We start from the raw sequence: 24,966 nt of genomic DNA, 5'->3' as shown, positions 1-24,966 counted from the left end.
CACCAGGGGAAAGGCAGAGAAGCAGAGACCTAAGCCACTGAAGGAAGGCTCAGTCGAGACGGTTCTGTGGTGTCTGAGGTGAGTCTTCAATAGAGACGGGAAATGACTAAGACCAGAGAGGAAATCAAACCGTGTGGGGGCGCGCGAAGGGTGGGAGCAGGGGTCAGATTCCTGGAAGCCTCGCTTCTCAAGCAAGGCCCCTGGACTTGATCCTAGAGCGGGGGGGGGGGGGGGGACGGTCACTGAAGTTTTCATGGCCAGGGTGTATTTTACAGATGGTCATGACAGCAGCTGGGATGGGGTGGGGGTCGGGTAGGAGACCACTGAGGTTCTGGTGTGAGATGATGGAGTCCCTTCCCAGGCACTGGTATAAGGAAAGGGGAGGAGGGACGAGATTCAGGAAATATTTATGACTTCCATTCCCAGCAATGTGCAAAGTCTCTCCGTACAGAACGGCTGGAACTACTGGACAGCATGCTTTTTCAATCTTGTAAAAATTCATGGCCATGCCTATGGAAAGGCGGGGAAATGCCTGGAGGCCAGAAGTGAGAGGTGTGAGTCAAGAGAGAACGAGTGAAGCTGAAGTTCACCCTGAAGGCAATGAGGGACACCCGCCGAGCTTGAGGGCCGGCTCCCAACGTGCAGTGACATGGGCTGTGGGGTGGTTCTTGGGCCCAGCAGAGGCCGGTGAGTCTGTGAGGGCGAGTGGCACAGCTGAGTGTGTGAAACTGGCAGCCGCACCCACCACTGCTACAGAACAGCAGGACTGACCTGGGCTGCAGTTTTGCTGCGGGTCAAACAGCAGGTGCGGAGTTGAGGAGAGGAGAGAAAGTTCTGGAGAATGGGCAGGGTAAGAGCCTAAGGGCCAAGAAGGGCTGAGAGTGAGAGAAGCTGAGGGATGGTGGCCTGAGGGGATGGACTTCCGAGGAGGAAAGTCCAGGTCACATAAGGTCAGCGAAGCCCTAGCAGTGACAGCTGAAGTGCACCATAGAGTCGCAGCGCCTGGAGGCTTAGGGGTGGGAAGCCTGACAGGCAGCGGGGTGGTGAGTGCTGGGAGGAGACTGGTATCTATCACCTGTTCTCAATGCCAGCCCAACAGAGCCTGGGCACAGGAGCTGCGGCTAGGAGGCCCTATCTTGCCTAGAGGAAGGAGGGGACCCCTGGCTGCAGCACCCCCGCTTCCTGCCCTACCTGGATTCTGAAGCGCTCCGCTCGAGAGGGTGCCGCAGGGTCGTGAAGACTGTCATGCCGCCTTCTGCCTGTGTCCCCAGGAGGCAGCAGCAGGTCGGCGGACCGCGCAGTGCAGGAGTCATTCTGGCTCAGTGGGGACGACGTCTGAGAGAGCAAGTCTTGGCACTGAAGCAGGGAGAAACCCAGGTGAAACTCAGAACCCATCAGGCCAGTCTCTGGGCTAGAGGTGCCGGCCAGTCCGTGCTGGTTAGGGCCTGGCATGGGCGGCACAAACGAGCAGAACGGGCGTGGAGGCAGGGGCCAACCCAAGGAGGTACCAGACAAACAGCTCGCTGGGCCAGAGTCTGTGGGGAAACAGGCTGCTGGGCCCAGCTTGGGCTCAGTCAAAGCAACCAAATTCTTGCTGGGGCCAGGAAGCCCTGACAACCCGGTCCTGTGGGAGAGCAGCCACTATGAGCACCCCATGTTCATACCCCCTTGGCCTGGAGCCGTATAAGAAAAGTGATAGGAAGTACTTTCCAATTTATCAAAGATAAAATTATCTGTCATAATCCATCGTGGATCTCTAGGGCATGTGACAAAATCCAAAGCTCTTTCTTGAGAAAACACATAGCACCACCAGTTTGCACCCTGAGGCACCGCCTCACAGAGAACAGGTATCAGTCTCGGTTTCCCTATTTGAATGTCGGCTGTGTATTTGGTTCTCAGGACCAGGCTGCCTCAGCTTTCTCATGCGTAGAGGGATAAGACAGCACTCTCTCTCTGAGGCTGCCGTAAATGGGCTGAAGAGCTTGGAGCCCAGCACTGGTCAAGGGCTCATCCCCATCCGTCAGCAGTTCAGGCCTGAAGGTTTGGCGAGACAGTCATCCCGGGCCTCGGGCATGCAAGTCTAACCCGCTTTTGCAGTCAGGGATTCCCTGGCTTGAGCAACAAAACATCCGTGAGGGTTTTAGAATCATGAGCTCTCATACCCACCCTGCCACAGGAATTTTCCTTCAGAAGACTTGGGGGGGCCCAGGTCTAAACTTCGTGTCTCAGGCTCATGTCAGACTGTTTGAAACAGGGGCTCCTCCCACCGTTGGTTGCCCCCCCCCCCCCCCGGCTCTGCTGCCCTGAGCATTGCTGACTTTCACACTCAGACACAGCACCCGGCCCTCTGGGATTTGGATGTTTGTTTTCCTGTCATTTCTCGATGCTGTACTTCCTACTTATATTTAAACTGGACTCTTTATTACAGTCCCTCTCGTGCTTCTCTGATGTAGATGGGAGGCATGTAACTGACAAATAGCCAGCTCAAACAACTATCCCTACCCCTTGACCTGGGCCTAGGGGCAGACTTGGCCCTGACAATGAGAGAAGAGGAATCACCTGCTCCTCTAGCACAGAGGTCACGCTGTCTGTGAAGAATTCTGAAAGAATTCTCTTTAATTCCTAACAATACAAAGAGCACACACATATTCCTTTCCATCTCTCCCCAACTCACTCTCAGCTGGGAAAACCTTGGTGGTTTCTGAGGCGGCTCCTCGTAGGGCCTGTCAGCGAGGGAGGCGATAATGCGCTTGCGATGGCCGAGCAGGTGAACCTTTAGGACCTGGGCAGGGCGGGGAGAGGAGCCATCAGGTTGTTACCGGGCCCACAGCTCCCCTCAGCCTCATACCTCACCCTCACGGGCCAGGCTGGCAGCAGCCCAGGGAAGCTCAAACCGCAGCAGCAGCCAGGCCAGGCCTGAGCAGATGCTGCACTCACATTGACAAGCTCCAGTTCCCAGAGGTTCTTCACAGTGTCGATGGAGCTGTAGCCACTAGACAGGAAGGAATGGACGTAGTCCTGCAGCCCCAGGGAGTCCAGCCAGGAGGGCACTGATGGGGGGCTGTTCCCGTCACAGCCCAGGGCCTTCACCTGTAGGGCAAGGATGGGAGGCAGGGCTGACATCTCGGCATTCATGGGACGAGGACCCTGCGGACCACGGAGACCCAGGCCAGCTTACACAGACTACACCGGAGACCACAGCTGGGGCAGGTATAGGACAACTCCTGAGGGCCTGGGTCCTTGGCACCCTGAGTTTCCTGCTTTCACACAGCCCTTTCTACCACGGACCTGGTCTCAGATTCCCCATTTGGAGAGCACCAGAGCACCCCGGATATGAAGAACATGGCCCCATTAAGTAAGGCTAGATAGGGAGGAGTGCTTGCAGAAGGCCTCAACTGTGCTGATGAGGTCATGGACCCGGTAGGACAAGACAACGGTGTGTGTCCATGAAGCAGGCATTAACCTCGCTGTTGGGATTTGTTTGTGCTTCCTTACTTTTGGGCAAGTGGAAGTATCAAGGGGACACTGGGCTCAGTGCCAGCACAGTTGAGGAGAAGCTCAGCCCTACCAGCCCCTGGCTCCCCAGGGAAGATGCCAGGGGCCAGCACAGGCTGGCCTAGGCTCAAGTGATTCAGTAGAGACCCCAGTGGAGCTCCAGGTGATAGGCTGAAGCTGTGGGCACCAGGTCGTCACTGTCCCAAGTGCTCTATTGACTCTCTGGGGCCTCAGAACGTGGCGGAGAAGAGGACTCTGTGCTGCCCTCTGGGGCTCCCCCAGGATGGGGGGAGGACACCCCATAGTGATCTGCATGCCCTAGGGCCAAGCTCCTTCCCTGTTCTGGGTCCAGGTGGTGGTAGGGAGATGTCCCCGGCTCTGGAAAGGTTTCAGAGTTGTGGGCAGTCACCTTGGGCAGGGACCGTGCGGCCTGGAGCAGCTTCCGCCGGTGCTGTGGGTCGCTGATGCCGATTTCCCGCAGGTCTTGCTCTTCCATAACGTTAGACCCCTGAGAACAGAAAGGAGAACATGAGGGCCCCCCTGAACTGACAGCTGGTGGCCACTTAAGGGTGTCAAGTCAGCTTTTCAAGGCTCCTCGCCAAATTCGTTTCTTTTGCCACAGAAGGAGTGGAGACCTCGGGCTCCCTAGGGAGGCCAGGCAGGAAGAGGCTGTGGTGCACGCTGGAGGCTGAGGTAAGCCGCAGACAAATCTGCCCAGGCTGCCGACTCTCACCTGAGTGGCAACCAGATGAGCTGGGCAGAGCTGAGGCTCTGGAACATGCATGGGTGCAGACCCGGGCCAGAAAAGACAGGGCCCAGGAGGACACTGCGTGCCCGGGCCTAGCCACACGCCTTAGCCCACCTCTGAGTGAAGATGCATTTTCCTGGGGAGCAGGTTCCACAACCATCTGAGATGAAGGACGGGTAGACAAATCCCAAGGTTCCTCATACTCATTTTATAATTTAAGGCTGTGACAGCCACCTGTCGGGCAGCTGGCGGCAGGGGCAGGAACCCAAGGAACCAGCCTCATCCTAAGGAGGAGAGGTGGCAGGGGGCGGGGGTGCGGTGGAGTGAGCAGTCAGAAAAAGGCTTCCCTGCCCAGAAGAGGAAGGAAGGTCAGAGCTAAGCCCATGCTGGACAGTTCTCCCCGACTGCCGCTGAACACAAAAGGGCGGCTGAGCATGGAAGCGATGATGAAAAGGATGTTTACTTGCCGTGTGATAGGGGCTGAGAGTTTTACACGGATCCGCCCATCTCATGTTCATAACCCTGTTCGTTAGGTTGTTTTAATCCTCGTTTTATAGATGAGGGGACTGAGGCAAACAGATGTCAGAATCTTGCCCAAGGTCACACATCTAGTGGTGAAGCTAAGATCTGAGGCAGAATGAATACGCTCCCCACTCCGAACCCCTGTGACGATATCTCAGGACAGCGTCCATCACAAGACAGGTTTTTAGGTTATGAAACATGAAGATTCACCAGTTCTGCCCTGTCCCTCAGCCATAGTGCCCACCACCCTCTACTCTCAAAGCAACTGTTGCCACTTCCTTGGATGTCCCTCTGATACACACAGGTGCGCACTTCTTCACACAAATGTAATTCTTGTATACACTGTTCAATGCCTTATTCTTATTACTTAACATAGACAGGAGATTATGCCACATCAATTACATGTAGACCTGCCTTTTTTTAAAGCTGCATAATCATCCGGGCTACAGACATATTATAAATTACTTCACCAGCTCCCCATTGAAGGACGTTGGTTTCCAATTTCTGCTTTTCAAACACTGCTGTGTGAAGACCCCTGTATGTGCGTCATTTCTAAGGTGGTTATCAAGAAGAGTCTGCTGGGTCTGAGGGTCTATGTATTCAGGGGTCTAACAGCGGTACGAGTGCGCCATTCTTTCCATCAGCAACACGGGAGGGACGACGGCCCATCACAGCACACTTCTCATCCCAAAATAATCCCCCTCACAGTGAGCTCGAGCATCTCTTCACGTTTTGTCTACCAAGTATTCGCACAGCACTTAGTGCCCCACTCCATGTCCTCCATGCTTCAAACCCGCTAATGCATTTCACAATAGGGGCAACCGTTACCCCTTTTTACGGCTCAGGTAGTGGGGGCTGGGAGAGTGCCAACAATCTGTGGGGTCACACGGTACAGAAGCGTGGGCAGCAGTGCAGCTCCAGGAACCGCCCCCGTCCATCCTTTGTGTGTTTATCATATGGAGTTGTCGGTCTTTTTTGCATTTGATTTGTAGACATTCTTAATATAGTAAGGAAATTACCTTTATCTATGAAAATAGTTAGACATTTGTTTTTCTAGTTTGTCATTTTGACTTTTATGTTGGCTCTGTTCATGCAGAAATGTATCTGTATGTATCTGAATGCACCCGACTTTTCTTGTAGAGTTCCTCTCAGTTTTATCAGGCTTAGAGAATCCCACCTTCTCCAACATTTTCAAAACAATTCTTTCACATTTTCTTCCTGTAATTTTAGCTTTGTCTTTTACAACTGAAATTTTAATCTATCTGTAATTTATTTTGATGTAAGGTTTAAGGGTCAAGTTCCACTTAATTTTTTTTCCAGGCGGCAAACTGTCCATTTCTTGAATTGTCCTTCCCCACCAATATGAAATGACCTTTGACATGGCCTGAATTCCTGTGCTTTGGGGACTCTTTCTGGATTATATTCTATTGAGGTAGGTATTACTTACACCTGCTTTACAGATGAAACAGTTGAGTAACTTGGGCCAGCTCACGCAGACCATTCATTATGTGGTGGCCTCACCTTTCTCCCCGAGCTCTAGTGACTGCTGGCTTGGGAGCCTCCCCAGAGGCTGTGCACGGTGAGGAAAACTGCACCCCAGAGAGGATGTTCCAAGCTCAAAGCTGAAGAGCGCCCTGGTGAAGAGAGAACTCTGAAGCCAGGCTGAGGAACACGCCCCTTTCTGGGACACCGGGGAGGCCTGGGCCTGCAGAAGCCAGGTCTGAGGCCCGCAACTATGTCGCCAACCCAGGCGTCACCAAACTGAGTTCTTGCAGTTGCTCTGGACACAAATCAAGGTGCTGGTTGGGAAAGGAAGAGAGAGGCAGCCACCTGCCCAGACCTCCTACCTGATCAGGACACCTAAGCAAGGACCTGACAGCGGACCTCAAAGAGGGCGAGACTGCAGTAATTTTCTGAACTCCTACTATAACCCCAACATTTCCTTGTAAGCATTCACAAGCTTTTAGGGCAACATTAATGCTGAACTGAAGACCGACAACCAGGGAAACCAGATCCAATTTGTGGCAAGGCCCTCATTAACCAGATCCTCGGTCAAGCGCACTGGGTATTGTACTGTTGCTCTGAGAAAGAGTCAAATGGAAACGAAACAGAAACAAGGATATGAGAGAAAAATCAAAGCAAACAGTCGTCGGAATGTGGGCACAGCGGGCCCTCCTGAACCACTGGCCACATCTACCTTCTGTGGGGTTATGTGTTAGTTAAAAAAATAACAAACACATAGCAATTATATATACGTATAATAAATATGGTGCTACAAATCCTCAAAGGCAAGAAACATCGTTCTGGAAGTTACCACACCCTCTTCCTAAGGGAGAAAGGGACCAGTGCCTTCTAGAAACCTCTTCACAAGGGTCATGGGGGACAAAGGGACTTTCTGCCTTACCTTCCACCATACTAACAGTTACCAAGAGCTTACTATATGCCAGGCTCTGTTTGAGTTCTCAGTGAGTTGCTAATTAATGAGCTCGTTAGAATAGCTCGTTGGCCTTAGCATTTCGGTTAATAGAAATTTTCTTAGATTTTAAAAAAGTTCCTAAGTGTAAGTGAAATCTGAAACACGTCACTACTCATCACTTGGCCTGGTTGGGTGTCATCCCTGAGAAGACGGGGCAGGAAGACAGCAGAGGCAGGAGGGTCACCGCGGCGCTCCCCGTCCCGGGCTCTGCGCTTCGGCCTCCCGCGGCCCTGTCGCTGGGCTCCCACAACCACCTGGCCACTGTTTGCCGATGCTCCCACTTCACAGACGAGGCAACCAGTTCCACGGCCAGAGGTGGTGCCAGGACGCCTACCGTCCTGGACGTCGCGGGAAGAGCGCAGCAGGCAGCGGTCTTCAGGGCCCCTGAGCTCCGGGGCGTGACAGGAGTTCCCTCGGCGCCCTCTGCTGGTCTTCATGGGGAGGTGACATGTCAAGACAGCGCACAAACATGGGTCCTGACCTCACCCCCGTGCTGTGCTGGGGCTTTATATCCATTAACTGAAAGAATTCTGCCAATAAGCCTTTGAGGTAGAAACTATCCACATTACACAAAGAAAATGAGGCTCAGAGGACTAAGCTGACTTATCCAGGGTGACAGACCTCATGAGAGAATGGCAAAGGGACAGTTATACCCCCATCTGACAAACTCCAAGTCGTATTCCAGGTCTCTGTTGAAGACAAAGCAAAGTGTGGAAGGTGTAAGCAGCGGTGGCCTGAGAACAGAAGCAGGGGAGCTGTCACAGGGCAGGGGCCACGGCCCCTGAGGAGCAGGGGGAGCCCTTGCTGTTTTACTTTCCCCAGAACCAAAGCACTTGTGACTTGAACAAATGTCCCTCCCAGAGAACTTCCCTGCTGCCTACCTTTTCTCCACCTCTAGGGGAAGAGTGGTGCTTCCTTCTTTAATTGTACAGAATCCAAACTCTTAGCACTAAGTGGACCCCTAGAGATATATGAGGGAAGGGCTTGCCAAGGCCTCGCAGTGAGGGAGAAACGGTCAGGATGTAGGCTTAGGCCTCCAGATACACAGCCCAGGCACTGACCAAAGGCCTCAACGTCTAGGGCCTGGAGCAGGCTGGCGGGCAGCCGGCCTGGCCTGCTGGAGCTCAGAGAGGGACAGGCCAGACTGGCTCCGCAGAATGACTTGCACAATCAATCACACACCATCACGACTGGGTGTCCTTCCCTGACAATGCACAAGTTAGAAGCAGTGCCTATCCTGGCAGCTGCCATTAGTTTTACTTTCCGTTAGCCGAATCCATTTGAATGCTTTCTCCTTCCTCCCAGTGTTTGTCCTCAGGCTCCACCAACAGGCGCGGAAGGTAGTACCCTGCACAGTGAGTGGTTCATCCACCTGAGCAGCGCCTCTGAGGCCTCAGATCCCTGGGAATAGCTCAGTGGATATATGGACAGAGGGGAAGAAAGGGGTCTGCAGGGAGGGTCTTGGCACGGGGCACTTCAGGTGAGGACCAGGGGCTCCCAGGAAGGGAAGGCGCACATACAGTGGGAACTGCCTCTGAGAGCCTTGGGGAGAGAGTCTTGGCTAGAGGTAGAAGAGAGGGGCTATTGCAGGACCCACATTCCTTTTTTTAGAGCTTTCTTTGGCCGTCCGGGGCCCTGATTATGTTGAGTCTTCTTGACCATATGATTTTGAAAGAAAAGGTCCTTTTGTATCTTGAAAGACGTCTCACTTATTAACATTTTGCTGGAACTTTCTTTTAACTGCTGGGCTGGTCTTCACTCAAAAATAGTAGAAAAAGACCAAGAAGGAGAACATTCGGGAGAACTGGCACATTGCTGTGGACCCTTTTCGATCAAAGGGAAAATAGCCTGAGTTATTTGTGGAAGGTCCCAAGGCCCGAAACTTTGTCCCATTCACCACTTTGCCTCCTGCACCTAGAGTAACACCTAGCACGTTGTCTGTGTTCAACAAATATCTGTTGAATGACCAAGAAAACTTACGGTCGGAGGGGACCACTGACAAAAAGAAAGAGGCTGACTAGCCAAAGCCAATGCTGCTGATGTCACAATTTTGGTCGTTTTGATTCCTCTGTGAAGGACTGGGGTGAGGTCTGGGACGGTGGGTATGTGCTGCGGTGGGGAAGAGAAGCCCCAGGGAATCTGTGGGGCTCGAGGGCGGGTGGTGGTGGAGTCCGAGGGGTCTTCACTTGGAGGTGGTAAGCGGGCAGAGAAGTGGGTCAAGGGCTCCCCTGCTGGGGAGCGGTGGGAAACGCCAGGTGGTGGAAGCACGGGCTGTGGGAAACAGGCTGCAGTTGGCCCAGGGTAGAGAGATGCATCAGGGAGCTGGTCCTGCTCAAAGGCAGAGGGAAGTTGTCCCATTTAGTTTATAAGGAAGCTGATATTCGTCAAGGGAGTGACTTGCCTGAGGTAACACATCCCTGTCCCTGCTAAATTTTGCTGCCTCTTTTCTAGCCCAAACGAGAACCAAAGTAACAAGAGGGCAATCATTTGAATTTCACCCTAAAGCCCAGGACCTGTTTCTGGGCAGTGGGGCTCAGCAGTGCCTTGGCAAAGGATCCAAGTGTGGGAAGGTGGGAGCTGGGGTGCCCCTGGGTGAACTGGAGGGTGGGCTTGGGAAGATGACTAGATCTGAGGGTCAGCAATCTGCAGGAGCGCCGGCCCATGCCTGCTGGGAGTGTAGCATTGCACTCTGCCCACCTCCTCCTGTGCAGGACACGGGGCAAGGAACGTCAGCCACCAGCGAGCCCGCCAGAGGGAGGCAAGGGCTCTTATCTGAGCCCATGGCTGAGACACCAAGGCCAAGGACATTTCAGCCCCTCCTTGAGGAAGACGAGCTCTCAGCATGAAAGTGCTAAATGGACCCCAGCACCAAGTCAGGGTGCTCGGTTGCTAGGGACCTGATTCCTTGGCAGATTGGGAGAGCAGCTGGGCTTTCCGGGGGGCTAGCCAAACCCGCCCCTCCTCCTGCCAGCTGAGACTCTGGGACCCAGCAGGCAGGCATTGTGATAAGTCCCTGAAGCCCAACTTCTAACATCCAACCACTCAAGCTCAGCCTTAGAAGAGCAATCACAGCAGAAAGGCAGGGTGGACAGGTGGCCTAGGGAAGAGCTCAGCAGGACCAGAGCCCTGCCCCTCCTCCTCACTTTCTGTTCCCTCTCCCCAACAGTCTTTCCTGCTCCCCCTGGCCCACCCCCCTCACACCCAACACTCCCTGAGTCTGGGGCTACGGTTGGCGCTGGGAGACAGGTGCGCTCACCCCGCCTGGTCCACCTGCGAGGAGAGTGCATGTGTGCTTAGTACAGCCTCAGCCTCGGAAGGCAGTCCTGGCTTAGTCTAGGGTCCTGTTCTGTGTTCAGCAACCGGTACCCCAGATGACTTGGCCCAGGACAGCTGTGTCATTGTGGTCGATAATATGTCCTGGGGATTGCAAAACAAACAAACAAACAAACAAACAAACAAACAAAACCTGTTTAAAACAGAGGAAGCCAGAATTCAGTGGTGGGTTAAATTATGGGATGCCCGTGTACTGAAGTGTGTACCTTCATTGTAGCTATTCATAAAAGGCAGTTGAATGTCAGCAATAAATGTGTGTATGCAATAATTAAGATGTGACAAAAGCAGGCTCAGAAGACAAGGCACCTGGGCTCTTCACCTTCGGCCCACCAATGGCCAAAGGTCGGCCCTTCGGGGATGTGATACATTCTAAAGGAAGAGTGAGTACTGCGCGGAACTGCATCACACTGGACTCGCCTCCAAAGGCTGTGCATCATCTCCCAGAAACGGTTTCCAGGCTTTCTCCTCTACTCATCCAGCAAACCCAGCCGCATTTCCATATTCAGTATGGCCTCTCCAGCCTCTCAGATAATCACCTGGCTGGTTGTCCTGCCATCAGTCATAAAAAAGCAAAGGCTGAAACCTCTTGAGAAGAAAAGAATAAGACACGGCTATTGTCCTGGCCCGATTTCGCCTCTAGAGAAAAGTCTGGCCCTGGTGCTGCTCCCTGCGGCGATTCTCTCTTCTCTCCACATCCCAGCCCCTTCTGGGCCTGAGGAGCAGGGAGGGGTCTTTTGGGAAGAGATGCTCCAGACAGGGGATGCCCAGACCTGGGAGAAGGGTATGCGTAGGGGTGAAGGGGGCTCAACTAGGATATACATGAAAGTGCAAATTAAGACCTTAAGAGATTTCTTAAATCGAGGGTAGGGAGGGTGAGAGGGTGAGGGAAGAGCCAGCCTGAGTGTGTTGACAGTCACCACACCCATCACTGCATTGATCTGTGGGGCCAGCCAGCTCTGCTTCCAGGAGCGGGGCCACTAAAGCTCATTAACAAATAAACAGCTCAGTCATTGAGAGGGCTACAAACATCCCGCCCCGCCGCCCCCCCCCCCCGCCCCCCCAGAGGCAGCCTGCTCACTCTCTGCCCTCCTCCAGAATCAGAGTGTTGAGTAGTTAAGAGCTGCCCAGCCCCTGGCTGGCTCACTGTGGTGGTTATGCTGTCTCTGGCTTTCAGAATGTTGTGGATTTCTACCAAACCCTGTCTCTACCTCCTCCACACATTAAAATATATATTTTTTCTGAATAAAGTTATAGACATTCATTGTAGAAAAATCTGATAATAAAGCAAGTACAGAGAAAAATGTAAAAGCCATTCATAAATCCATCCCCTCAGGGAGAAAAAACAGGGTTACTATTACAGTATATTTTTCTAAGTGAATTAATGTTTTTTAAAAACACTGGGATTGCTTTACTACCATTTTGGTATATTTTTCTAAGCTTTCATTTAAAAAAATTTAGCAAAACTGAGATTGTAGTACATATATTGTTTTTCACCTACTTTTGTCACATCCTGAAGATATACCACTTACGCACATTTATCGCTGACATTCAACTGCCTTTTATGAATAGCTACAATGAAGGTACACACTTCGGTACACGGGCATCCCATAATTTAACCCACCACTGAATTCTGGCTTCCTCTGTTTTGGACAGTTTATTTTTTTATTTTTTTTTATTTTGCAATCCCCAGGACATATTACTGACCACAGTGACACAGCTGTCCTGGGCCAGGTCATCTGGGGTACCCGTTGCTGAACACAGAACAGGACCCTAGACTAAGCCAGGACTGCCTTCCGAGGCTGAGGCTGTACTAAGCACACATGCACCCTCCTCGCAGGTGGACCAGGAGGGGTGAGCACACCTGTCTCCCAGCGCCAACCGTAGCCCCAGACCCAGGGAGTGTTGGGTGTGAGGGGGGTGGGCCAGGGAGAGCAGGAAAGACTGTTGGGGAGAGGGAACAGAAAGTGAGGAGGAGGGGCAGGGCTCTGGTCCTGCTGTGGCCCCAAAATATTAATAATGATGGAAAACAGAAGTTATGCTCCCTGAAGCATTTACTCATCCAGGGCTTGAGGGCTTTCTGTACAACAACAACTATGTAAGAACGGATATGGTATAAAGGAATAAGAAACTGTTCAAATCAGAACTGGGTTCAAATTCTGATTTTGCCACTCAAGGTTGGTACAAAGCTAGAACCTTATACATAGGAATAAATGCAGCTGCCTCACAGAGTTAAATAATGAATCCCATGGTGCTGACCTGCTGGCAGGAGTCAGGCACTCAATGAATGACTCTTCTTGTGTTCTACTCACTGCTGCCTGGCCCAGCCGACCTGTGCCTCCCCAGGGACTCTGTCCCAGAACTCCCCAAAATGACACCTTCCCCCCTGCTCATGGCTGACCCTTTAAAAGGCTCACTACCCTCAGCAACAGAAGCAGCTCGGCCGTGACCCACACCTCATGCTCTCCTAAGGATCCCCAGCTCAGACCTGTCCTCACATGGAGAGACAGAACTTGATGGGGGACAGAGAGCAACTAGTTCCAGAGAAGATGAAGAAGTGCAAATGTCACCCAGTCCTAGTGCCTAAAGCTGGAGGCCCGTTCCACCTGTCAACTTCACAAGAAGGGCTCTCAAGGATGGAGGCAGCAGCCAGGTGTTAGGGAAACTCTCTTCCCAGTTTCATGGAAACAACACCCCTATGACCCTTGTTCTCCCAAGCAGGTCCTTGGTGTTCCCATTCTCTCTGTACCAGCTATAGTGTCCTTCACCTATCTGCTGACCATCATCCCCAAATATCTGTCTTTCTGAGGCCTTATCTGAAGTCAAAGTGCCATATTCACAGCCAAATCAGCAGTACAGATAGATTAGCTAGGTCCAAGTGAGTCTGGGGTCAAAGGGCCTGGTCCTAAGACCACCCAAAGCAGGCTTTCCCTCATAGATCTGAGGACAAAGCCAATCTCTCCTTCCTACAGAGAAAGGCTGCTGCTTGCCCTCCACTGCAGAGAAAACACCTCCTTACCACCTTACATTCCTACACAGTCATGGTCAGTCTCAAGCATTATGTGTCACTGCAGGTAACAATGTGTCCCCTTTAGACCTTATGCTCCCATGAAGTAAGCAGTCAGATAAAATCCTACGGGATAGAGATGAACAGGGAGGCCAAGATCATACTGGGGACCTGGAGGAAAACTACGTCTCCGGACTCCCATTCCAGCTCTCTTTGTAAATGGAACCTTGAGTTTTCTCTGGAGCTTTTCCCATCTGGTTTACTAACTGTGGCCGTGGCAAGCTGCCCTTGGCCCTAGAGATTCCTGAGCATGGAAGGCAGGAACACTTGCCACCAGTGACCTGCAGGTCTAGAAGGGCGTTAGTGGGGCCCCGAGCCAGTGCTGAGATGAGAGCTCACCAGGGTCCGATTCCTTGCAGGTCCATTTCCAGCCTTCTGAAGAAAGGCCCCTTGCACCACAGGTGGATGGAATGGTCTGCCTGACTCCAGCTGGCACCTGTGAGTGATGCGCTAGCCTAGCCCACTAGCTCAAACGCTAGGCTCTGACTCTGGGAGGACTCGCTGAGCATGACGCCCAGACATAGCACCTTCCTGGGAAGGGAGGTGCAGGGACTAGAGCACCACTCTGGGCCCAGGAGTCCTGGCTTCCGTCTGCCTGAGGAGAAACCTTGGGCAAATTACTTAATCCAAGAGTCCCGAATGTGATGTCTATGGACCCTAGGAAGCCACAGGCGGGCTTCAGGGATGCCCTTGAACCCCTGAATTTAACTGATACCTGGTGTGTGAGGAGGTCAGTGCCTTGACGGAGACACACGGGCCCCCCTGCCCTGCCTTCGAGGCTGTGCTTCTGCACATGTACATGGTGGGGGTTCACTAAACAAATTCAGAGCGTGATGCCAGGGCAGGGCCATCTGCTGCTGTTCACGCTGAGATGTCAGCGATGAGGAGCTACGTAACAGGACACGTTCGCCGCTCCAATTCAGTCTTAAGAGTGCAATTAGTTAAATTAACAAACATGAACAAATGTTTGTTAAATTAACAAATGTCCCTCTACCATAAGGGGGCTGGAGAAGGCCAGAACAGTACTGGGGGCATGGCAAACAGAGCTGAGCTCCTGAATAATTCCAGCTACTGTCACCCTGAACAATTCCATGTAGTCAGACAGAGAGAGGGGAAAATGAGACCATTCACGTACTTGGAAAGGGCCCCAGAGTGAGCGTGACTCTTGTCTTAAGGCAAAAGGGTCCAGCAGAGATGGGGAAGCAACTGCTGCACATCAATTCTGGGACACTAGCGGAGTTAAGTTCTTAGGTGACCACAGAATCAAATTAATCCACGAGGCAGGATCCACACTGTCTGAGAGGATTCCTTTCAAAGCTTGAGCTCCACTGACCCTTCAGTGTCTCAGGCAAAAAAAAATCTCCCTCTCGGGCCCTGTTCACATGGGCACAGACCATCCTGACAGAGCAGTCAATGCCTGGAGAGCTATAGGGAAAGAAGGGCAGGGCTGGTGGAGAGGAAGGGAGGCATCCGGACCAGGCAGCACCTCCCCTTGAAGCCTGGGAGGGAAGACAGCAAAGGCTAAGGGCGGGATGTCAGAGGAGGGATGAGGAAGTAGTGTGGGAAGCCACGGTAGGAACCCAAGCCCACTGCGCACATAAAGCTGGCTTCCAGGGCTGAGGAATAAAGAGTTAATCCTGGGACAGGAGCAGGAAGGGGGAAGTTCAGGGGCCTGGGGGCCTGGCTGGATAGCTTCGCAGAAGCCAGTAAAGAAGGACCCCCTCCTAGAGCTTATGCCTTTCGGCTGTCTCAGGGTCTACTCCCCTTCACCTGTCATCTCTCTCCAACACATGAGAACAAGCTGGCACAGTCTCAGAAACAGACAGGGGAACAGTGGGAGCCTATATGCACACGGAAGAAGCCTGTGGAGAAATAAATTGATGGGCGGAGCAAGAGGCCTCCCCGATGCTGGCCTGGCCTGGCGGTAAGAGGTGATGGGCTTGCGGACTCCGTCTCTGTTTCTAACTCATCCTGAGCCTCCTGCCGGGCTCATTTCCATTTTCCATTTGTCCATTCTCCCGGCATGACCACACACCACGTGCTCTTCTCAACCACACTCTGCTGTCTAAGGTGCAAGGGCTCTGCCTGATGACGGGAACGACTGGAACCCACTCCTCCACCCCTTGCCATACACACCCAGGGCTCGGAAACCTTGGGGCTTCCCTCACAGCATGGCTATCAAGGCCCCTGTAGTTAGAGCCCTGCCCTTCACCACACTGAAAACCGCCTCCTCACTCACCACAGACAGCGCGGGCCTCTCACCCGCCTTTCCTCTCCCCAAAGTCTTTCCAAGTCCCACAGCCTCTACAAAACCCCCAAGACTGCAAGTGTAACCCAGAGGTTCAAAGTTGGACAGATCTGGGCTAGCATCCTGGCTCTGGCTCTGGCTCTGTCGCTTCCTGGCAGTGCCTCCACCCTCTAGGCCTCAGCGGCCCCATCTGCAACTTGACCAACAACACCCCCAAGGCTGTGTGCCAGCTCAGTGCCTGGCATGCGGTAAACACTAGATGAAATGAGGTTCTCCTCCCCTCTGCGCCTGCAGCACTTACAAGCCTCGCCACAGCACTTAACACTTGGCCAGGCTGTTGTTTTTATTGCTTTATGTGCCTTGTGTTCCCAGCTGGACCATCAACTTTCTTAAGATACCTACATTATTTGCTTTTCTGATTTTAGATCCATTCATTGTAGGAAACGCAGAAAATTTTTACACTCCAAAAAAGAAGGTGAAGCCCCCCATAATCCCCGAGATAACCAGCGAGCACATTCTGGCTTACTCCCTTGCACCTCTTGTGCGCAGACATTTTCTTTTGAAAATTAAGGTCATGTTGCATATGGATTTTTACGTCTTGATTCCTTCACTCAGCGCTCCAAGGTGAATGTTTTCCCACATCAGACATTCTTCAATAATGTATTTGTAACGTCCACAAAATATTCCAGCATGAGGGGCGCTGTCATTTATTCAAGCAACACTTCCATGAAGGGAGGTCAGGCCGAATCCCCAGATACAGAGACTTGCACCAGCATGCTTGGAGCGACAAGCTTGCTAACCACCAATTACTTGCTTTCTGAGCTGATTATATGTATTTCCTCCCTTCTCCTAAGAAAGCCCATTTCCTGTGGACAAGATCTGTGAAAAATATAACCGGCTATTATGCATGAGCCGGAGTGGTGGGCTGGCCCAGTCAGTGTCTGCCCCTGAATCAGCCTAGGGAGTTGGCAGCCTCACTACCCTGACCCCTGAAAATCAAAGACTCTTTCTGCTTGCAGGCAAGACAATGTGAATGAAGTTCAAGTTGCAATGCTCGCTCGTCTAGCTCAGTCATCACATCATAGGAGGAACCGTTAAGAAAAAGAAGGTATTGAGTTTAGACAAGACAGGACCCAGGAGGCCATGACAGATCTTCAAGTTTCTAAAGGGCTTAAGTGTGTTCTGTGTGGCCCAAGAGGTACACCTGGAACCAGAGAACAAAAGCCACAATGAAACACATTTTGCTCAATATAAAGAATGCTCTAAATCAGTCCGAGCAATGGAAAGGATGAACAGGCTACTACTTTGTAAGGTGGCGAACCCCCCATCACTGGAAAAACATTTCAGCAAAGATTATCTGGAAGGGATTCAGGCACAGAGGAGATGATTAGACCATATGATGTTAAAGTGCCTTCTACCCTGGTACTTCTCCCACAACAAACTTGTAGGACCCTGTCACAGGGAAATTCCACAGCAGTGCTTCATCTGTGAAACACCCTCAGTTTTCAGATGTTCCTACTGCATCTAGAGCCTGGCTACATCTAGCTTCCTGGGAGCTACTTGTGCATCTTGTGGAAGAGTCTCCAGGGCATTTCAGAACTAAGGGAAACATCTGCACCCAATTGAAAACCAAACCATATAGGGATATACCATAGCTAACATGATGTAAGGGATACCATATGCAACGAGGGAATGTTTCTAAACAAAAATGGCCCCCTTCTTGTGTGTTTTCTTCTTTTTTTCTGGTTGCTAAAACTTAATCAGCCTTACGGTCCAACTGGCAATTTATATGCAAATACTCAGGATGCTTTGCATGGCTACTTAGGCCACTCTAGGTATCTGAAGTAACATACTCAAGTGAGGTGTAATCTGCAGTTCTTCTTTTCAGTCGCCTGCTAGTCACCTTCCAGAACTGAGAGGGTAGTGGCAAGGAACAGCTGTACCCAAGGCCACAAGAGGAGCCAGGAAGGGCCTTGGAAAAATGGAGCTGCTGGCCTCTCTCGATGAGTCCCCTTCCCAAATGGAAACAGACATGTTCTAACAGAGGCCCTACCTCTTGTGCGGACATCTAGCCCAGAGCCAGACTTCCCCAGATGCCCACAGCTACTTTCCGGTCAGGGACACAGGGAGCAGCAGGGAATCAGTTTTAATGGTGTCTTGATTTTCAAGGATCGGGATCCTCGCCCTTTCTAAACTTAAAAGGAGGGGTGAGAAGTCAAGAAAGAGCTCAGCTTCTAAAATATTGAAGCACAGGAGGAGACACTGCAAAGTCTACAGATGCCCTCCACTGAGTGTGCTCAGAGAAAGTACGCCTCTCAATACTCGGTGCCACTGGCTACCCAGCCTTGCCCACTAGCTGAACCTGTGCCTCTGTTCTGGGTTTGTTGGCCTTCCCCAAGGAACATGGTGAGTCAGAGGTTAGGTTATAAGAACCATAAATATACTCAGTTTAACATTTTAAAAATTTGCTATTTTAAAAACTAATATTTTTTAAAGCTAAAAAATAACTGGCCCTAAGTTGGTTTGGAAGGGTGGTTTGCTGCAGAGTTCACCGTCTGCCTTGGAAATAAAGATGGCCCAGGTGAGGTGAGCTGTCCCAGGCAGCAGGAAGCCCCAGGCCAGCTCCCTGGGCGGGCTGCTATATGGGAGGCACCAAATGTAACCCTGTCAGCAGGAAACCCACAGAGATCAACACTGCAGGGTAGAGGGCAGGGGTGGGAGTTCTGGGCTGACACTGGCCACTACCCCTCAACCAAGGCAGGGAGGTGAAGTGGGAACAGATAGAGACCTACTTCAGAGAGGGAAGACAAGTCAATGTCAACTCAGGACGGCATTCCCAGGAATTGTGAGAGCAGGCAACGAGCCTGCCAGGGAGCAAGGAGGGGCAGGGGCAAGGAACGTTGCTAAATTCCCTTCAAATCAAGCTCGTGAGAAAGCACATGCAAGACAGTGACTTAAAACACATAAACGGTTACATTCCCACTTCCTGCATCCATATGTAAGAGGCTGTGGATCATGGTGGTACCGCATGACCCTCAGACCCACAGAGCCTGGGTGCACGTTCCCACTCTGCCAAGTACTGGTAGTGTAAACACGAACAAGCCACTTAGCTGCTCTGTTTCGGGAAAATGGAGATGGTACTACGAGTACACATCTCGGGGCTGCTGGGAATATTCAATGAGCTATGAACGGTGCCTAGTAAGCATGAATGAGAAGTGCTAGCTAGCTCTTACCGTCATCACTGTTAAATGCCACCCTGGGGATGCCGGTGCTGCCTCTGAGCTGAACCGAAGCCCTTGGCTCAGCTGTGCCCAGGATGTGCTGCCCTGGTACAATCCACAAGGATATCTCGGGGAGGGCTTCTCTGCCCTGAGCTACTGACTGAGAAAGCACTGGATCCTAAGTCCAGAGTCCTAGCCAGGCCCCTACTCTACAGGGAGCCTGAGGAAAGACACCTAGATTTTCCTTTCTTTTCTTCTTTCTTTCTTTTATTGAACCCTGTGTTTGTAAGAAGAGTATATAGACAAATACACCTCAGAAAAGCAACTTATCTTTCAAACTACCAACTTCACCATACAACACATGGCCTGAGCTCTGGGCCATCTGTGAGGCCATGAGTACATGCGGCTGTGTGGCCTTGGTCTCCACCTCAGATGCTTAGCCTCAGTTGGGCAGAAAAGAGGCCTTTCTATCAGAGACAAGGCTCCTTACTTCAATGACTACTTGCTTGATGCCAAAGTTTTAGAGAACAAAGGAAACTTCTGGTATCTGGCTGAGATGGAATAGAGCATCACCACAGGCACTGGACTGCCCTGTCTATCAAAATTCCTGGTGTCTGACCAGGAACAAGATGGCCTTGATGCTTCACCATACAACACATGGCCTGAGCTCTGAGAGGGAGACTGGGGATGGGACAAAGGTCTGCAGTCAGGGACACTCCTTCTTGGGATGTAGACTCGCAAAGAGCTCTCCCTACAGCATTGTTTCCGGAGCAGAGGTAGAGGGGGACAAAGTTAGAAACAAGGCACGTGACACTCAGCTGATTCCCCAGATTCCTAAGTCCCCTCACTCAGCTCCGCCCTGGGATGCAGGTCTACATACTGTTTCAACTCCAGCAAAGCCATGGGGAGACCACGGCAGCACGTTTCCAAGGAGCAGCACCGGCCCTTGAGGAGGCCGACAGCACTTACCAGGAAGCGGACATCGTCAAAGCCATTCAGCAGCAACTTGCTCTCATACTGCTGCAGCCCCACCGCCTCCAGCCACTCCCCGACACTCTGCTCCAGTGTCCGCGAACCTGACGAGAGAGGAATCGGCAGACGCTTGAAAAGGGAAAAACCATTAAGGCGGTAGCAGCGGCACTCAGAGGAAGACAGATGGCACTGCCACATCATAGTCATTACCATAAAGCAGCCAAACTATGGACAAGAGACCAGAGAGCAGAGGACCCGTAGCTCCTCTTCCGTGGCAGGCCAAGGGCAGCACGCCCGGCGCTGCACAAACACTCCCAACCTCGGGCGGTTGAGCCCGCTCACACCGCCTCGGCCCGAGCTGCTTCAGGACCGCGGGGGCACATGCACGACCTCTGCCCACAGGTGTGGGGGGAAGCCAACCCCCGCCAGTCTCCGGGTCAACTCCTCATCAGCGTTCACACTGAGGTAGTTCAGAAAGTCTGGTCCCACGGGCACTAGCGGGGACTGGGGAGCTCCTCTCATCCACGCACTCCAAGAGCCCCCTGTGGGGCTGTGGGCGTGGGACTAGTCCTGCGACCTTGCAGCATACACTGGTCAGGAGAGCGCACACATCTTCATGCAGCTCAGGGACACAGGCACACAGCGAGGGCTCCGGGAGGGAAGCAGCGGCGGCTGTTCACAGGGACCCAGCACATGCAACCCAAGCAGCAGCGAATACGGCAGGGGAGGAAAAGAGACTTTTACTTGTTTTCCCCCAGCAGTCCCGGAACAAGCAAACCATGGCCCTTTGTGCTCAGAGGCTCAGGCAGCGAGGGGCTGAGCAGGGCGCATGGGCCAGGGCTCAGGACCAGGCTCAGGGTGGCTCTGCTGGGACGGCAACATCGCATTCCGCTGGGCTGTGCAGCCAGCGGGCCAGGAGCCCGGCCCACAGCTAGACCCTGGCTGCCAGCAAACGGGGTGTCTCCCAGGCCAGGGCGCTGTCTGAAGGGCTGCCTTCCCAGGCCGGGCGGTTTTGCAGGTGCTGGGCATTCATTTTCCTCTTCTGATAGTGGCTGTTCCTGTAACTTGCCTGCCCGCTCAGGTGGAAAGCAGGCAGGCAGATCCAGTTCTTGGCTAGTGACAACAAAATCCAGCCAGATAAAAGAAAAAGGACGCGGTCCTCTGGCAGCTGCGATGAGGATGAGGCGGCTTAAGTCTATTCACATTCTGTGCTGCTCTCTCTGGCTGAGAGATAAAGACAGCAAGTGTCTTCCCAGGGCCTCCGGATCCTGATGTTCTCCTCTGAGGATGAGCAGGGAAGGGAGGACATCTATTTGCTATGCTCCTCGGCTAGGATAGAGACTGTGGTGGTGCAGGGAGAAAAAAAGTTCAGCCCTCCTGGCAGACCTTGGATGTTCTGAGCTGAACGCCTTGACCCCCACCTACTTCTCTGGTTCTCACAGGCAAGTACAAATAAAAGAAGGAAAAACAAAAAGGAAGGAAACAGGTGCGAGGAAGGAAGAACCAACTACGAAACATCACCTCCAGAGAACTCTTGACACGGTGAAAGTCATTCTGTAGTTCCTGGCACTTTCTGCCCTCAAGGCAGGCCAAGGCCAACTGGCTTGGTTACCTAGGAGGCCCTGGTGACCCAGGGTCCCAGGTTCCCCCTCGTCTGTCCTCTGTAAACAGATGGTGGTCAGGGACCGGGCGGCCTCCCGACGCACACTGTAGCAGCACTCCGAGATGCCGAGTCTGGAGCTACTTGAGCTCCCTTGCCCTTGAGCAGGGCTGTCTGCTCCAGGGACCTAAGCCGCAGGCTCTTGTCCACTCCTGAAGTCAAGTGTCCTTAGCTGCTGATTCATTCCTGCCTGTAATCCCCCAGCCGGGCAGCTGTGGTCCTGCCTGCTGCCGGTGGATGTGTGCGCTCACAGAACCGCAGCAGAGTGCTTTGTCTAAAGGCTCCTGGGCTCCACGCTGCCTGCTGCCGGCTCCACGGTCCTTGCTCACTCTCAGAATGTCTGGCCCTCCCCCTCCTCCCTTCCCCTCCCCCTCCCCTCCATGCTCAGGAAAATACATCAGGGATCGGACATCGAAGCAGAAGCTGCTGCTGCCACCACTGCTGCCGCTGAGGGAAAGACAGCAGCAGTAGCATTAGAGCAAATGACAGATTTCCCAATAGCTGATATTGGCAAATACACGGGCATATAAAAGGTAAAGATGGTGAGACTTTACCTCCAGTTCAGGGGCTGGAAACAACTCAGGGAGAGCAGAGAAGGAATGCTCCTACGGTTTTGGCTAATAGTTTCTAGGACAGCCAGAGAGAGGATTGAGGAATGACACTGCCCTCAGGGCACAGCCCACAGCTGAAGTGGCCCCCCACCACTCGCCACTTAAGGAATGAGTGTGCCTCTCTGCCAAGAAGATACTTCATGGGTTTCACAAAACCAGGCAACAAAGTGAGGACCTTACACCTGATACTCCTCAGGTGAGTGCACAAAACAGCCTGGAAGTGACCTCTCTCTGGGCCTGTCGGAGAGTAGGGGAGAAGCTCCAGGCCCAGAGCAGGCCACTCACATTCTGGAGGAGTGGGCGCAGGAGGGGTGGCACCAAGGACAAGGGGAAACCAGGACCAAATCTCAAGTACAGCTGTGCAGACAAAAAGGGTAACATGTACAGAGACAATGACCCAGGGACCACATGCTACCCTCTAAACATGCCGGGGGACACCTGCATCCCAAAAGACTATAGATGGCTCTGGCAAAGAAGGGACTCTGTGTGGTGGGAGATCAGGCCCCAGGAGGAGCTGGCATTTAGCAGCTGCTTAACAACTAAAATGTCTGGCTAAATTTAGCAAATGAAAGCCAAGGGGTCTCTTCCGCTTGACAGAACAGGTCTTTGTTGAAATAAGCAGAGTAGTCTGGGTCAGTGGGAAGGCTGACCCTCCTGGACTCCTGACTGTGGGATGAGTTGTAAACCATGTCTGTTGGGGATTTGGATAACTAGCTCCAGTGCTAGCAGCTCAGAGGCCCATGGTCCAAAACAGGACTGAGACTCAAGTGCAATATAGGGTCTTACCCTCTGCAAAACCAGCCACTCCAGGGAACGCCATGTTTAGTTAAGGAATGGCTGCTGGAGGGATCTGCTCCCCCGACCTGGTTGGCAAATCTAGAGCCCAGGTCTCTTCTCCTAGATCCAGAAGCCCAAGGACAATCTGAACCCTGATACTGATGTTCAAAATAAACAAGAATTCTGCTTTGGTCTGGGCTGAAGGCTGGTGCTCCCTGAGGTCCTGGACAAAGTCCCTTCCTGACCCAACGGGCAGAAGGCAGGGTTCCTAGGCTGGCTTAGGAACCCACCTTCTCCATGCTTCAAGGCCTGGCGGTGCTGCAGACAAAGTGGGCTGGGGCTCAGCAGCATAGGTGGACACACTCTCTGTTTGGGCGGCCTCCCTTGTGTGCCAGCCGTTGACTTCCTAAGCTGGGATGTGGAGGATGGTTCAACTCAACAAGTACTAAAATCAGTTTTTTTCTGAGATCCAGAAATCTGGGGAGATAGCAAGACCAACTCTTGCCACTCACATGGGTGTACGGGGGTGGGGCTAGCCGGGCAAAGAAAGAGCTCCGTGTCACTACTTCTAAGGAGAAGGCCTCTTCTAGAAGAGTGTTTTCTAGAGGTGCTGCCACATCTCCTGACTTAGCAGAGCCAAGAGGTAATGGTTTGCTTCTGACTGCAAAACTCAGGCACACACAAGTGACTGAGGTTCCTTTGATACAGAGCAGTACAGGGAAGCAAAAAGCGAACTCAATTGAACTATTATCGATCCTGTTCCTGGCTGTGCCCAAAGCACAGCACTGAAAATGGCAATGTTCGTCTCAGTCCTGAACTTCTATAACCCACACTTGACCCTTGGAAAAGCCTGAAAACTACAACAGCGGGACCCTGCTTGCCTGAGAGTAAGCAACTACCTGGAAACAGACCCACAAACTCTCAGCCAAAAGAGCCACCTCTGCAGGCCCTACCATAATCCAAGACTGACAAAGATGGACCAAACCCAGCCTGGGAAACAAGGCTGCTGGAGGGAGGGTGGCTCCAGGAACCCAGTCTGAAAAATGATGCAGGGAGACAAGCCAGGAGAGCAGATGCCCCTCTTCTTTAGGTCCCACGAACCTGTGAGGTAGGTACCATTATCCCAAGGTTGTGGATGAGGAACTGGCAGCTCAGAGAGATTAAGTGACTGGTCTGAGACACACAGGTATCTAGAATCAGGATCTGAAGCCAGGACTGACACTCTAGAGCCTATACTCTGTCCATAAGCCTCATGGGCTCAGCAGGTCCTTTCTTCCTGATGTGCACACTTGCCCCCAACCATTAGACTTCCCGCCAGGGCCAGAGGCCCAAGGAGGAACTAGAAGAGTCACTCGGGGCTAACAGGTCAATCCTGGATGGAAACTCCTGATTGAACAAGGAATTCTACCCTTTCAGTGGAGGGGAGCATTTCCTCAAGGGGAAAGAGATCAGGTTGGCGGGGAGCAGGACAGTCTGCAGAGGCTTTGGGGGAAGGAGTGTGAGGGTGCTCTGAGAGGCATCTTGAAGAATGTCACCTGACCTTAGAAAGTAACACAACTACGAGTCTATTATCAAGGAGAATAGCTCAGATATGGCCTCCCTAGTTCCATTTCAAACAAAGGAAACAGAGGCAGACCTCGCCCCTAGGGCTTTGAGATGAAAAGAACCACCAAAGCAGCAGCAGTGATCTGAAGTAAAAATGAAGAGTGACTAAACAGAAGAATGGAGAACAGACGGCAAAGCCGACCCCTCTAAGAGAAGCAAGCTAACGGTCAGAGACCACTGGTCCAACCCAACGCTCTGCCCTTGTCATGGGTTAGGCAGACGAGAGCCATGTTC

The 24,966-nt window shown here is 52.4% G+C and overlaps 1 protein-coding gene across 10 annotated transcripts in view; it reads right to left on the bottom strand.

Annotated features, from left to right (window-relative positions):
• The window catches only part of ANKS1A (ankyrin repeat and sterile alpha motif domain containing 1A), a 175,582-nt gene that overhangs the window by 8,697 nt on the left and 141,919 nt on the right, over positions 1–24,966 (bottom strand). For all 10 annotated transcript variants that reach the window (XM_016146929.2, XM_016146926.2, XM_036239054.1 and 7 more), the window contains 5 exons: positions 20,077–20,183; positions 3,905–4,003; positions 2,938–3,090; positions 2,675–2,782; positions 1,192–1,356 (listed from right to left, as the gene is read on the bottom strand). In XM_016146929.2, coding sequence (XP_016002415.1) covers positions 1,192–1,356; positions 2,675–2,782; positions 2,938–3,090; positions 3,905–4,003; positions 20,077–20,183 — 632 coding nt within the window. The remainder of the gene's footprint in view (positions 1–1,191; positions 1,357–2,674; positions 2,783–2,937; positions 3,091–3,904; positions 4,004–20,076; positions 20,184–24,966) is intronic.

The sequence above is a fragment of the Rousettus aegyptiacus genome, unplaced genomic scaffold, assembly GCF_014176215.1.
Source record: "Rousettus aegyptiacus isolate mRouAeg1 unplaced genomic scaffold, mRouAeg1.p scaffold_m13_p_1, whole genome shotgun sequence".
Lineage (NCBI taxonomy): Eukaryota > Metazoa > Chordata > Mammalia > Chiroptera > Pteropodidae > Rousettus > Rousettus aegyptiacus.
The sequence above is the reverse complement of the archived record's forward strand: the minus strand, read 5'-3'. Positions and strand labels throughout refer to the sequence as shown.